This window comes from Ixodes scapularis, unplaced genomic scaffold, assembly GCF_016920785.2.
Source record: "Ixodes scapularis isolate PalLabHiFi unplaced genomic scaffold, ASM1692078v2 PGA_scaffold13__105_contigs__length_92229423, whole genome shotgun sequence".
Lineage (NCBI taxonomy): Eukaryota > Metazoa > Arthropoda > Arachnida > Ixodida > Ixodidae > Ixodes > Ixodes scapularis.
The window spans coordinates 76,304,840-76,320,807 of NW_024609839.1; the positions used below are offsets into that span (position 1 = coordinate 76,304,840).

The 15,968-nt window shown below is 45.2% G+C and overlaps 1 protein-coding gene across 1 annotated transcript in view; it reads right to left on the reverse strand.

The window, feature by feature from the left end:
• Window positions 1-15,968, reverse strand: part of LOC8052969 (teneurin-m) — a 109,675-nt gene that overhangs the window by 41,426 nt on the left and 52,281 nt on the right. Inside the window, exons 13-15 of the mRNA XM_040207508.3 lie at window positions 14,434-14,701; window positions 11,521-11,661; window positions 5,525-5,774 (exon numbers count right to left, since the gene is read on the reverse strand). Of these exons, the coding sequence (XP_040063442.2) occupies window positions 5,525-5,774; window positions 11,521-11,661; window positions 14,434-14,701 (659 nt within the window). The remainder of the gene's footprint in view (window positions 1-5,524; window positions 5,775-11,520; window positions 11,662-14,433; window positions 14,702-15,968) is intronic.

The window sequence follows — 15,968 nt, forward strand, 5'->3', positions numbered from 1 at the left end:
CGTCGATGGGACAGCGCAGTGTCGACGAGACGATTTTGTCGATGAAGCATCCTCCAACAAACTGATTGCCATAGCGGATCAAACACGTCGATAAAACCCATTTTCCGGATTGCTAATTGGAGGGGTTAATTATCATATGATATACGTAATACCGAGGCAAGAGAGAGCGGGTGCACTACTGAACGAATGCCCCCAATAAACAAGAGCTCACGCGTTGAAAGCATCCGCCACAGTAAATATATTCAAACCAACATGTCCGAACAAAAAAAAAAAAAAAAGTACATTGGAGAGTGTTTACCATTTTACAGCGATAGCTCTTCGAATCTCTAAAACCCGCGAACGGTTCCACTTGCCTTCACTACAAAAACAGATCTCAGCTTAATATTTGAATGATTAACTGCCGTAAAATACCAACCTTTGAAAGACTAATCGAAAATTATTCATTCAGTTATTAGCGCACCCTTCCCGCGGATATTTATTTGTTCTATTTATTTATAAAATGCCTACAGTGAGCAGAGGGCATTATTTTAGGGATTAATTTCGTACATAAACTATTAAATTGTCACAGATAGAGAAACACAGCGTCCGACTACATAAAAATCCAGTTGTCAAATTGCAAAAAAAAAAAAAAAACAAAAAAAAAACAGGAATAATAAAAAGGAACACGATGCCTCAAGAGCACAGCACTCAAATGTCACGCCAATATGGCACTATACAGGTATCACTGGTGACCGGTATTCTCGGAGATCACTCCAATCACGAATCAATTTTTTGGGAAAAAAGAACAAATAGAAGATTATTCAAACAATTACAATCTGTTTCTAAAAGTGGTAGCTTACGTTAAAAGTACTTACGCTACTTTCGCGAGCACTCTGCTCGTGAAATAGATGCGGGTGGCTTCCAGCTTTTCTCCTGCACTTCAAAATACTACTACAACACCAAAATATATTTCCGCGCGAATGCTGCACGTGCCCGAAGCTTGTCCTTAAACAGCGAAGGCTACCGGCACGAAAGTGCAGCCTTCAGAAATGTTTTCGCGGAATGACCGCTTGCGCTAGAAATTTCTGTTTCAAAGGGAGGATTTCGCGCTAGCCCGCGCGAGTCGCTGACTGGTTGGAGCTAGGAGCACGAGGAGCGCAAGCTCATTCTGCAGAACGTGCTATGAACACCAGGAATACTTCGTCTCACCTCAGCATGGACCATTTTTGGTCACACGTGCTAAAAGCGCGAGCTAATTGTTTTGGATGACGCCTCGGCGGGCACACGAGCGCTCGCGGATGCACAAGCACTGAAACAGCATCTGCGGTTCATTCGGAGGTGAAACTAAGTATAGCGCGTGATGCACGTTAACGACCTCAGGTTAGCGGTCGTGCTGCAGTAGCTACGCGTGTCTCATGTACAGCGTGAACCAGTGTCGCAATTCTTGAAAGGCAGACCGACTTCACGCCGAATAATCTCTCACGAACAGTTTGACCTTTGAATCGAGTGTACACCAACTCATTGCGTGTAAACAAGCACGCGTTTGCACACAAGAGCTCCGCGCACGACGCGCTGCATGTACCCATTTTCCGAAGTGTGAAGCGTTCGGCCATGCTCCGTTCAACAGGCTGCACCACCGCCTAAGCGCGACGTCATAGATTTGGTGTAGGTGGGACTCTTGTTTAAATAACGATTCACTCTGGCACATCGACTGTAATTTCGCCCTCATTTGCTTTGAAATAATGTTTACATCCGAAATACTATCTATAGATTTCGAATGACGAGTCACTGATCATTTATACGCCAGGCGAGCACGGGATGGCGGCCCCTCTCATTGGAAATGCACCGGTGATTTTGGCACGGGGGTTTATTTCAAATTTATAATATAAGCAGTCCTGACCTGTCCTATCAAAAAGATGTTTGCTTTTCTTGGCAGCAATGACAGCAGGGTTCCACAGAAGCATATATGCATTTAAGCACGTCCCTTATTATAGGGAAAATTTAATCGAGAAAAGTAATTAAGGTAAATTAACGTAAAATTCTTTTGTATAAAAATAAAAAAAAATTCTGCCATATAAGTGCACACGTTAGTACTTAAATGATTGTGTTGTTACCCATGAAGCGCGCCAGAAAGACCTTCTTGAGAAAAAATGTGAAACAGATACTTTTATAAATATATTAATTAATTCATTTATGTATTTTCCGTGTTCACAAACATAACAAATAAATTATCGTTGTCCTATATATTTATGCATAATTGCGCATGGAATACCTACTATCAATGACACATTCATAGTAATAAATGATAATGTAGTGATTGCGCAGGCGAGCTGGTGGATGTTAACCATTTTGTTCTTAGCCCGAGACTGAGGCAGGAAAAGAGGAAAGTTTCAAAGTAGAATAAAAATGAACAGTCGAGGACACACCTCGACTGTTCATTTTCTTCTACTTTGAAACTTTCCTCTTTTTTTGCCTCAGTCTCGAGCTAAGAACAAAATGGTTAACATTCATAGTGTCACTAAATCTTAGTTCTGTGGAGATGCCAAAACGGTATTCGGTCATATATTCCGAAACCGTTCGTGAAATCAAAAACAGAATTAAAAAAAAAAAAAAATATGGCAGCGCTACTCTTCCTAGGCCCCATCGTTCGCAAGGCATCCGTTCTAAAGTTCCGGGAAGCTTGCTCGTGGGCAAAACGATCTTGTTGCTTTCAAGGTTGGAGGTTTCGCGCGCAGAAAGTGACGTCAGGCGATAACAGGCCGGAAATTGATTGTAGAGGTGAGCTCTTATTTCGTTCATCTCTAAGTTGACAATGCGGTGAAGCTAAGCGTTAGCCAACCATTCAGTGGCCTGACTCCTATCGCTTGATTTCGCTCGCCTCGCGTGTGTATGCGGAGAAGGGGTGATCACGTGGTGCGAGACTGACAGTCAAACGGTCTAACAAGCACGTAGTTTCCACCGCGCTGTCAGCTTACGGGGGATAAAGTCCCCGATCCATGACTAAAGGCTTTGTGTGGCAACTGAGGACAGCGTGTGCGTCCGAAGGCGGTAATCCAGGGAATCCGGACTCAACGGGCGCCTCGCTCGTTCCTTGCGCACCTTGCACCCAGCTTGCACTAATGCTCCATACAAAAAAAAAAAAAAAAAAAATAAGAAAAAAATATTAACGAACTTTAGTGTCCGCAGCATGCCCATTCCACACCATCTTTTTTGTGTTTATTTATTTGTTTTTTCGAAGTTTTTTTTTGAAGTTTTTTCGTGAAACTATTTGCGTCGTAAAATAGCTGGCTGGTCGGTGCTGGTTTGTTGTCGATTCGGTGACTAACAAACACAGGAGACCAAATTAAAGTTCACAATCTTTCCACATCATGACTTTCAGCTGGCTGGATTGGTACCAAGACCAAGCTTATAAGTAAATTTGGCTGTCTCTAAAAGACAGATTTATTTATCTTCTAAATTCCTCTAAATTTATTTACTCTCTAATTTCCTCTGGGTCCTCTAAATTTCCGCTTGCGACACTTCCCTCACTTCCGAAGCACTTCGATGGTGAAAAGTTTTTTGTAAATCGGATTTCTTTAGCTTACGGATGCGGCAGGCTATGCTTCTCGGGACGCGCTGACCCACGTCTTCTGTACAGCCCATTTAGGGCCTTCGGATTGCACTCCAATGCGTGCTTAGAGTGCCATCGGACGTGGGCACTTGAACGCTTGGCAAGAGTACCACGGCACTCTAGACACAGGCTTTTTCGAAGGCCATGCTAGATGGAGGAAGCTACCGCTAGTTACAGAACATACAGACAATTTCGCTCATTCATTTTAACTGAGCTTCTGTCGTCCGTGTTTCGTACCTCGGGGACATTAAACATAAGAAGCTTAGCATACTTTTTAACATATCGTAGGGTGACATAGAGCAGTCTACGTTCTTCCCAAAATAATTGAGCTATCGCTTGCTGTGTAGAATCAACTGAACGTAAGGTGAACCCGTCAATGGCAGTTTAAATGTGGCTCTGTTGGACAGCGAAATAAGACTTCTGTAATACACACTAATGTATCTATATTTAAAGCCAGTGAGATCCGTACCACAAATATCGATATCCGGAATGCTACACGGTGCTTCCGCTGTACATTAGGAACTGTTTGATGAACAGCGGAAAAGAGCAGCGATCTTGAATGTTCCCTTACATCGAAAACCTTCCTGTCAAGGGAGCTTCGGAGAGCGAGGTTAAAACAGTTAAAGGATGTAGCAAACTGTGCAGAGTTAAAGGTTTAACCCCCCAGAGCTTTTCTTGAACAGAGCAAAAGACTGATCGACTCCCGCGCTTCGGAAAGTAAAATGTAAATATTGAAAAAAAAAAGGTAGTAGTCAAGCCAAGTTTATTTAATGACTCAAAACAAAGACCGCATAACAAGTTTGGAAATCATCGCTAACAACTTTTCCAAACGCTCTGGCTCCGTCGTTTATTTTCTCCACGGCGGTGAAAATAAGGGAGCCCCTAGTGTCACGTACCATAAACCTGGCTTGCCGCCATGTATAGGTTTTTCGAACCTATACATGGCTTCGAAACGAACGCCGTGTTTAGGGCGACGCTTCATGAAATGGTCGTCACGTGGCGTATGCAATAGACCGCGCGAAGCCGACCTCTTCTGTCACGGAGGGAGGTTTTCCTCTTTGCTTGCTTTTAATGCGAATGTGGAAAAAATACTTTTTTTATACATATACCTGTTCCTATGATCAGTGAGGTCGGGCTCAGCAGTAACTTGAAACGACCCTCCAAAAATATAACAATGCCCCAAAAACATCTCTGGGCTACATAACAACCCTAGGCACTTATGTAACGAAACATAATCGCACACGCGCGTCAGCATCCGCTCATACACCCGTTTACACACTGATCTATATGTTTATTGTTTAATATATCTGTCTAGCAAAAACATTAATTGCCTATTGCTTGGATAAAGGAGTGTCCCCCGCTCCAATGATCTTCCTGCCGCAGGTAATAATTAAGTTAATAAATACTGAAATATAAACCCGTCAAGGCAGGCTGTACCAACTCATTTATTAAAACATCCTTGCCACATCTCCCCCCCCCCCCCCCCAAAAAAAAAAAAGAAGAAAAAAAAAAGAAAAGCGGATAGGAAAAAAGGTTTCCCCGAGAAAACGAAAAAAATACCTGCGCCAAACAGCGTCGAACTTGCGCCGAACCCATAGCGGCGCCATCTATCGACAGCCCGTGATATCGCGAGGAGAAACTAACTCTCGTTACAGTTACTCTCGAGGTCGAGGGAGGGTTAAGGTAGAGTATCATCGAAAGAAGCGGTCGGGAAAGAGTAACTTCCATGCAGATAGCGTTAAAGGAGAGTAAGTCAGGGCACTTACTCTCCCTTGACACCTTTTTTTTTTAGAGTGTAAGACGTCAGAAGAGAGCTTTCAGCCCAATCCAACAAGACATGTTGACTAAAACTAACAGCGCTCTGAAAAAGTTTTTTTTTTTTTTTTTTTTTGTTTAAGTCGTTATTTAGCGCGCACGCATAAGCGTTGTCCGTACCGCATCCTGAAGACCGTGTAGACTTGGCCGGTTGGCGTTATCCTCCGTATGAGGTTGAGGTCGCCGACGTAGACGCTGCCGTCGGGTCCGCTGGCCAGGGCCACCGGGGCCAGGAGCTTGTTCTCCCTGGCGAGACCGTTGCACTCGGGGCACAGCAGGGGCCGCTGCTGTCCGGTGCCCATCAACACCGAGATCACGCGGGGCTGGTGCTTGAAGTACACCGTGGAACCGTCTCCCTTCTGCACGACCCCTGCACCGAGAACAGAGAAGCTCGTCGTGACACCTCAGAAAACCCCAAAGATCTGCACTGAACAACTCCTCTCACGCTGGGGGATCGACGGTCGAGTGCGTTAAAGGCCGACGACCAGACTCGATATTCTGCAAGGCAGAAGATCCTCCTTATTAGGGGGAGGGGGAAACAGGCAACGGTGGACAGGGTAGAAGGGAGAAGAGCAGGAAGGGGGAAAAAAGTGGAAAGTGCGGACTTGACGTCGGTTTTTAGGGAAACGCAGTTACGGCTGCGTGGCGCGCACGCTGGGGCGGTGGAATCCTGAAATGGTTAGTGGTGTCCTCGCCCCGTGCAGCTTTAAATGTTTCGGACAGATATATTCCTGGAATACCCACATCTTTATAAGCGTTGAGCATCTCATCTTATCAGTCGTGTGCAGTGGCTAAATTGGACTTCTAAGCGGAGAGTCAAGATTATGGAACACTAGCATCCCTTTTATAACATAAAGATCACAAATTTTATTTTAGTTGTCATCGCTATAATGATATCTGAAGGGTTTTGTTTCGTGTTGTGGGAGACAGGACAACCGGCTTGTGGCTTTGGACACTGTTCAGCGAGCTTGTTCAATCAAGTATTATTGCATAACTCCGCAGTGGTGCGCTTTCATAATATATAAAGTTAAAAAGTTAAGGATTCCAGAGCTAAAGATTAAATAACACTATCCACAGCGGGAAGCCATGATAAAATTTTGAAATGGAGCTTATCCGGGTTTAATTATTTTTTAAAGGGGCGGCACATAGATTGGACCCGAGCATTGCATGGGCACTCGATTTGGGCTCGTGATAATCGATAGCTCGAGAAGCATTCGGGCAGTCTCCCGTGTCTAATTGCTGTAATGATGACAATAGCCGAACCATAGCAATGTGTGGAACTCGGCGCGTGTCCTGTGCCTTGCCAACCCCAGCGCGTGTCTATGATCGACATTCGCGGCATTTAATCGGCTCCAGGTCACGTGGCCGCCTCTTCTGGCTGCGAGTTGAGTGGGTATTTCACAGGTCATTAACGTCAAAAATCCGTTCTAAATGTTGTTTTAATTTTTTTTTTTTGCGACTTCAATTGCGTTTGGTGGAAAACGAACGGGTGTTTCACAGGTCATTAACGTCAGGGATCCGTTCTAAGCGCTATATGCGCGAAGATCAAAAATCGTTGCATCGCCCCTTTAAGTACCCAGGCACACTCTTAGACACACCTCTCGGTGATAGTCAGCCAAACAACTGCAGTTCGCGTACTTTTCAAAAGTTTTTTTTTTTTTTTTGCGGGCATTGTTACTATTTTGCTGCTAGAGAATATGTAATCCATGCAAACGATGCTGTTTCTTCGTAAGCTTCTGTTTTCAGCAAATTCTTTCATAAATTATAATACCCTTATTCACCTTTACAAGCATGGTGGGGAGCAGAGAAAAAGCTGTTCAAGTAGCTTGACTACCCCTCAGCTTCTCACATGCACACAATGGTGTACACAAATAATCGCGAAGCTTATGTACTTTCCAAGGTTCTGTATCAATATTTCAATATTTCAATGCATAAATGTGTTTAATACTGTAGGCTAAGTTCTTTGACTAACTTGAAGGCCATAGTCTCTGCGTGACGTGTCCACTAACCAAAAGCCCGGCTGGTGCGCGGAAAATGGGTTACACCTTTTTTGCGTTAACGATGCTATTGGTCAGTGCTGGAAAGTGCTTTAAATAAATTGTACTTAAAACACTACTTAAGCTGGTTTAGAAAACATGAACTGCACTTAAAGTACATACTCTGACTATGTGCAGACGCCAAATTTTTTAATAATATCACGCGAGCGTCGACCACCAGGATGGCCAGCGGTGTGCCGCGGAGAAATGCGGCGCCACGGGGGAGGTTAGGCGCGTGCGCACAAAGCTCTCTCCGGTGCGAGCGGCTGTGTGCGGTCTGTTGACCGCACACAGCCGCGTTCCTTATCTGCTGGCATAGCTGACCGCCTTTAAGCAAAGATTTGAACAGCGCTTGCTTGCATGATACCGTGATACTGCTCAGGCGTAAAAGAAACCGCGCGTCATCTCGTTTAATTTAGTTTTTTTTTATTATTATTTTATTTTTTGTTTGCGTTTACTTTGCCAGCATCAAAAAAAAAAAGAAAAATACGATGACGCGACAAGCTGAATGCAACGATGCATTAAACTATACACCGCAGCCAATGCTACGAGCCATCAAAACCAATCAGCGCTGTCACCCTGCCACGTGACATCGTGCTTCCACGTGCAGTTGTGCACAACAGGAAGGTCCCGTGAGACACTCTTAGCGATGGACTGGCCAAGATGGCCCGTAGCGTCGGCTGCGGTACAACACAAAGTGAAACGGAGTATAAACAATCGGCGCAACACGCTCCTTTGTTACAGAGCAGGGGCTGTGCGCGATCAGCGGAATAGCCTAGCAGACGACGCTCCCCGGAAAGGGCTTTGTGCGCATGCGCATAATCTCTCCCGTGACGCCGCATTTCTACGCGGCATGGCACTGCCCGTCCCGGAGGTCGGCGCTTGCGTGATATTACAAGAAAATTGGGCGACTGCACTTGTGCAACACTTGAAGTATCTTTCAGGACTCCGGACTTTAAGGTACATATTGTCAACTCTAAAGAAATAATGGGAGGCATATTCCATTCTTACCAGAGACGCGAGCAGACAATGCATCACTCCGTTTTGCCCTGTTGGCGGCTTTGCCGCAGTTCTTCAAACTCTCGCTACTTTTCGCTTGGTCAGCGCCGGCGAAGAGGTTAAAACGAATTAGAAGAGGACATTCCTTCAACAAAGGATTACTCGTGCGAGCTACGGGGTTGAGGTCATGCTCTTCCTCCTGGTACGTTTAACCCACTTGGGTGCGAGGCAGTGCGAGCGACTCCGAATTCAGAAGTCGGAGGAACTTTTGAATTTAGCGCCATTGGCGAAAAATCTACTTTGTGGCCACTTGACTTTATTTGATATTCGCCACCATTTCCAAAAATAACTGATGCACCCGATTGCCCCTGGGGCAATGCATACCAGTTTGAAAGGCCATGAAAGATAGGGCTAAAAAGTGCTTGAACCTGACTTCAAAAGTACGTTGTATTCATCTGTGCCCGGTGTACTTACTACTTTACTTGAAGTACATAACCTCTAATTTACTTTGTACTTCGAGCACTTTTTAGATGTACTTTCCTAATACTGCTGAAGATCATGGACAGCTAATTATTATACGGTACTATTTTTGTATACTTTATAAGAAGTTTAAAGTAATAATGTTGATATAACTTTAATATTCCTAAACTATCAAAAAGTGAGTCGAATAAAAATCATGACATGCTTTTTTATTAAAAACTTTTGTTTGCAGTTTAGTATTAGTTTAGCATCGGTCAGCAGTTCTATCGCTCTATCGCCCCATATGGGGACGATAAAACACTGATATAATACTCTGGTTCTAATTACAAGTACTTTATAGTGAGTCGTGTTCTTTTTTATACATGTAAAGACACCACCCCTATGCTTACTTGGCCTGTTTGCACAATGAGCAAGTCAAGAAAATTAAATACATCACTTTCATCATTAGGCCTATACTATGTTTTGGATCGCACCATAACGCCAAAAGAGACGTCTAGCACAGCAAAAATGAGTTCTAAAGCAGCAAATTCATTTTTGACAAAGCTTGCGTTCAGCTGGAAGCACGTAAATGATAATGCGTTTTTTGAGCCTAAACTATCTTTTAGTTCACGGCGTTGTATAAAATCGGGATTCGCCATTTCCATATGACAAGCCCAAAGCGACATATTAATCAATAAATAAAAATTACAGGAAGATCTATTGGTGGATCCTCCGGGTTTTCGTCAAAACGAGCGTTCTAAGGCTATCGCATCAAAAGTGGTTTATCTCATCCTATGCAGATCATTGACGTTCCTTACGATTGCACGCTCACCGTCTTTTCGTGAACCAATATATTTTCTTTATTGTGCCACACATAATTCCTTCGCGAACGCCCAATCTTCGGAGGCATGAAACAGAGCCCTATTATGCCTGCTCACGTTTCTGTGTGTAGGTATCATCCCGGCTTTTCTGTACCTCTTTCTTCTTTTTTTTTTATGAGAAAGCATTAACTGTCCCATGGAGCGAACCGGGGTTATCAGCTTTTGAAGCCGCGCCAAACGGTACCTAAAGCCCCCTGTCCCAATGGAGCGAAGCGATTTGATCGACAGGCTCCTATCTGCTGGCGCGCGTCATAGTTTCAAGGAACGAGGCTCATAGTGGCTCTCGCGCAGCGTAGTTCCAAGGCACGCCTCCAGAAAAGCCCTCTCTATTACGGCGCAGCGGCCCGTCCACCGCGCCGAGTTAGCAGAGCCCGCACGGGCAGACTCCGGAGTGGCTGCACGGCCGAGCTCAGCGCGGCGCGACCACTTCACGAGAGCGCGCGCTCGGCCGTCGGGGGGAGCAAGCGGATCGCGATTCAAAGCGTCTCAGGCGGCAAGAGGACGATGCCCTTTGACAATGCGAGGCGGAAGCGATACGTCACAGGTGGCATGCTCCCGCACTCACAACTCATAAGAAGTGCATAGATTGCCCTTGGACTTTTTAGAGCCAGCTCTTAGGCGCTTGTTTCCGGCTTGAGCGGCGTCGCCGTCGCCGTCGGTGTAACCGCGCGGTGCATTATGGGAAACGTGCCATAATGCACAACGGTGACGTTTCGGCATGGTGCCGAAAGGTCACCGTACCGAAACGTCACCGCGGTACATTATGTAACGTTTCTCATAATGCACCACGCGGACCATGCCGAAACGTCACCGCGGTGCATTATGGGACGTTTCTCATAATGCACCGCACGGAAGTTTCGGCAGCGCGCCGAAACGTCGCATAACGGCGCGCGTCTCGCCCGTGAAAGAAGGAGGAGGGCCATACCCTCCCCGCCTCCTCCTCAAGAGGTGCGCTCTAAATCGGCGTTACAGGAAGTTGTAAACGTCTTTTTTTTTTTTTTCAAGCCATTTACTTGGGTTTGTTTGTTTTGAAAAGCGGACAATGACTGCTAAAATTGTGGCAGAGTTTTAAATGGAGCAGGTGCGCCGTCAATACCTACGACTATTCAAGATCGGGCACACCCATCTTAGTGGCAATATCGATCACGCATGTCTTAAACTTGTGACTGCGTGTAGTGAAGTGCTTCGTGTTCGTGTGCAAGGGAGCCTTGGCGATTTGATGATCATATTAAGCAAGTAAAACAGCGATGGAAGAGAGCAATGTAAACATCAACTGGGTCGAAGAGGTTTGGTGTTAACGGCTTCATAGGCGAAATCATCTGAAGACTGATTTTTCGAAGCAGACGATTCAATGCTGACGCACTCCAAACACCTATTTAGTTTGCCGCGCTAACGACATTAAGTCTGTTGCTTCGGCAAAGTTTACATGACCCCCATTATCAGGTCTAGGCTAGCATTCTGCTTCTGGCGAACAGCCCTAACTTAATACAGCTAAAAGAAAGCAAGCCAAATATTTCGATCCTATATTTCATTGTCAGTTCGTGATCTCCTTCCACCAGGTAAAAACTTACAGATTTCAAATTACCACATCTGTTGTTTTATATTACCTTGAGTCTAGATTAAAAACCTTAGGTTACTCGAAGAGGAAAAATACAACTTACGAGGGTTATACGCAATATCCACCATAGCAGAAAACGCGTGAAATGCTGCGCCCATTGTTCCATGGTTTTGAGCGACCTACCTTCTTGGAAATTGTAACGGTGGTGGATGTCCAGGTTCCATCCTCCGAGCTCCGAAATGTCCATGTCGTACCCTCGTAGAGTCGTCGACTGCGTTGTCCATATTGTCCGCTGACAAGACGTGTACTCGTAGCCGACCAATACTGAAGAGTAAGAAGAACAGTTCGGCAGGTGTTCTTGTAACATACAGGGTGTTTTCTTTTAGGTTTTATCGATTTTTTAAAAAGAAAGCTGCAAAAGCGATCTGTATGGGCGATCTGTACGGGCGAATAAAATAGGGGGCTAACCGTCACGACAAGCCAAACAATTTACAAAACCTTATTAATTTGCATTTGATTTAGTAAATATAGACATATCTCTCCGATTGGAATTTTGCTGAGCGTCATAAACAAAAAAACACAAAGTGAGTAAATTTAAGCAACGTGAGGGACGCGTAGGGGTTCGCTGACTTTACCACAAGTGTAAAGGGCGCGATGGGGGTGCAAAAAACGCGTCACTGCGGTTTTTTTGTCTCACATCCAACAACGGAGAACCACCAGTCCTCCGTTGTTGTTGTTGTTGTTTTTCGACTTTTACGTGTATTTTTGATCTCGGTAATTTGTTTGTTTTGTTTAAGTATTTCACCGTAACTGTGTGACATATGCTGAGCTGATTGTTCTATTTCGATGATAGTGTCTCTCGTGTACCTTAGCCCGTCAACCTTTGCCGTAATCGCCGGTAGGCTTAAGAGTTTTGGGACCAAAACAGGCAACGGTATCCCGACACCTGATTCTTGTTATTCTTTTTATCATCTTAGAATTTTAGGTTCTACCGGTTTTTATAGTTCGGCACGTCTAACGTTTCCAGGTACTACACCAGGGTCCGCACGGAAAGTGCTGCATTTATGTAGCATGATCTCAGGACAACACAGAACAAAGTAAACTGACTGTCCAAAAGGCCCACAAAGAAGAAGACACCTGCACCAAAAGAATACCCAATAGCTCAGCGTTGCTTCCACTGCCTCAAAACAGAATCCGCATCTGGCTGCCGATTTATGAACGTGCTCTACTGTAAACCACTCAATTTTCGCGGATTTCGCGACTTGTACAATATCGCAAAAAATAGGCCCCCCAAAAACATTTTTTCTATCGTAAGAAATGCATAACATACCAAATGTTATTGCCCGCGAAATATTCCTGAAAACCGCACTTCACTGAATTCGCGAAATACTGAGCCCACAAAAATAAAGTAATTTACAGTATCTGTTTTGAACCAAACTAAACTCTGAGAAAATAATAAAAAAAAAAGGTATATTCTTACACCCCTTGTCCCATATAATATACTCCAAAACTTCAGTTCGACATACAGCGCAGTGACGTCTAACTGACGGTACCAACTTTCATGAGCTGCTTGATAGCCGAGTGGTACAACTTATTAAAATAGCTAATGTACGTGTTACTGATTACGAAAAAAAAAAAGTAATCAGGTTTTAGGCGTATCAAACGCGTAGCAAACACGGCGCTGCGCTACGCCGCGTTTGCTACGCTCGACGTCGGAGTATGACAGAGCCTTAACAGTGTCCGACACTGCACATAAATACATGTACGAAGCCGGTTTCGCACAAGCGGCGACTGGCACTAAAGCCGCGTTTTATTTTTCCCGTAATCGAAGAGTTGTTGCCCTAATGCCATAGATTTGAAAGAAAAATGCCGTAACTGACCAATTACTTCGTCTGCGGCACTGAGAATTCTTCCAATCAACCTATTACGTAGAAATTATCCGTGATATTTGTTCTTAAGATCAAGCGCAGGGAAAAATTGGACTCACTTTTTCCCATTAAAATGTATTATCGGAGGTAAATTTTCGACTGGTTGCCGTCTGCTTTAATTTGCCAAACCACTATAGCGTAATTTGAACCTCTAGCGTACATCATAATAACCTCACGGCAGTGACCAGTCCACCGTATCATCCAGCCACTAACGGGCAAGTCGAACGCATTGTGTTCGAGAGTTGAAACGCGCTCTTGCGAAGGGAGGATGAGACGGCCTCAGAGCGTAGTAGCCCGCTTCCTGTTCAAGCAGCACACGACCATCCACGTGGCGACTGGGAAGACTCCAGCCTGGATGCTCTTTGGAAGGAAAATTCCTTCAGCTTTGGAACGACTGAAGCCCAACGACCAAGAGCCTCCAGTGGCTCACGCAGACAATCCGCGCGAGTTGTGTGTCTGGAATCTGGATACGACAGTTCCGAAGCAGCCGCTGGGCCGTCGCTGCAAGTTCAACCAGAGGTGGTCTCGTCTCTTCCTGTGTGGGACTTGGATATCCCTGTGCGGACACTTCAGTTGCACAAGGTGTGGCAGCTGCCAGACCATAGAACCCCCTCCTCCCCCCTCCCTCCCTCCCTCCCTCCCTCCCTCCCCCCCCCCCCCCCCCCCCTACAATCGCACAAGATGCGACTGCTCGACCAGCCATGCCATCGCCTGAAACACGCACCAGTACCGTCCTTAGAAGCCACCCCAGCGCTACGGGGCCTCTGTCTAGGTGGGAAGAGGTGTGGTGTTCATCAGCACAGCACGAGAGGCCATGTATGGCACCTCGTGGACAAGAACCGGTGTGGGACATACTGGGATTAGGAACACGAGAAGAGCGCGCAGGGTCGCCGAGCAAACTAAACAAAGCGATGGAATATTGTGGACGTTGACTGGTAAGTCTATTTGACAAGGTAAGGTTATCCATTGATATTTTCACTTAAAAATTCCACCCACTAGTCGTACCTCTGTAGTAAATTTAAGCGTGTTACGTTAAAAAACTGCTTTTTGCGAACCATCTGAAGTGGTTTTGAAGCGTTAGCGCACATCATGTATACCAGGAGAACCATATCTCACAGAAGTGCTTCACAAGGTTTGCGATAGTCATACACAAGCCGGGAAGACTCACCAATGACAGTGGTGAGCCCGTAGACCTTCTGTTTGTAGATATTGCGCTTGTTCCAGGCGAAAGTGTACTTAATGTCCGGATCAGCTTCGAAAATCTTCTCGAAGAGGATGCCCTCGACGACAATGCGGAGGTGCACGAGGCGCAGGTCTTCGGGCACCGCAGACGGTGTCAGTTGCAGGTGGATGGTGGACAGGTAGCCCTGAGCGTGGCCGCTGTGGTAGACCAGGCGCAGCTCTGACCCAGGGATCTCTAGCGTCTCCTGAATAACCTGCGTGGCAAAGACGTACAAAAACGCCATGAGCACTGCACCAATCAAGAGGATACACATCCCACAGAGGTCAGCGTGCTGCCCCCACGCGCTCGTGCTAAGCCCAACATAAAAGTTTCCCTTCGTGAGCTTTTTTCCGGGTCTGTGAAAAAATGGGTGAGGTTCAGTCCGGTGAGCTTTTGGCCGGTGTGGCTTTGGTCCGAGATTCGATCTTGACACGTAAATTACGACTGGTAGCTCCTGATACAAAATTATTGACCCACAAACATTGCGTGCTTCAATTAGCTTGAGTTAGCGACTTATTTCATTTTTCTAAGGGATGGAGCACACCCACCAACCCTTAGTATTAAAAATAATCTTAAAAGTTTGAAATTACCCTACCAAATAATGCACAGCCTGATTAAAAACAATCGTGAATACTACTATTGCAGAGCTATTGAAACATAATAGAGTGTTCCAGTATTGATTTTCTTTAACACACCTTCAAAGACTGGAATTCCCTTCACGGTGAAATAGCAAACTCTATTTACTTTTACTTATTCCTGAACTGTCGAAGACAACCCCTCGACGTTGAACGAAGTCTAAATTTGTTTCGCTTGTATGTCTATTTGTTTAGATGTTCTTTACTTCCGCGTGTATTTCCGCTATACAGGTATGACATGTTGTCATGTTACATTTTATTCAGTTTTCTATTTTGACTATGTATTTGCATATTGTTATTTATCTATCATTCCTACAACGCTTCCAAATAAGAAATATAATATAAATAAATAAAAAAGTTTAAATTTCGTCCGGCATCTTCAGCGCGGCCTCCAGTGGCGGTCGACGCTAGCTCCAGAACTTTTTACGTCGTATGCGACAGATGTGCGCCTATGCAATTAGTATGCTTCATTTCGGAGACTTTATGACTCATGAGCAGAATGAGTCTGTGACGTTGTAACCTGGACCTACGCCATCACTTCACGTCACAGCGTTCGCGGCGGTTGATATGGAAACCGTCGCGCGGCGACCGTCTTCGTTGATGCGTTTTGGGTTTAAAGGGGTCATGAAACGAGATCGAGTTGGAATATGTTCATGACTTTACAGAGGAGTACTGGTTCCAGTTTGGCCCAAGTACACTCGCAAAGAACGCCAATGATTCAATAACTTCTTTGTCGCGGTGAAATTGCGAGGATAAAAGGAGAATATTTCCTTCAGTCTTGCCTTTGCAAAGCTTGACGACGTAAACGTGGGATCGAAACCATTTGCCTGACGACAGTAGAGCGCG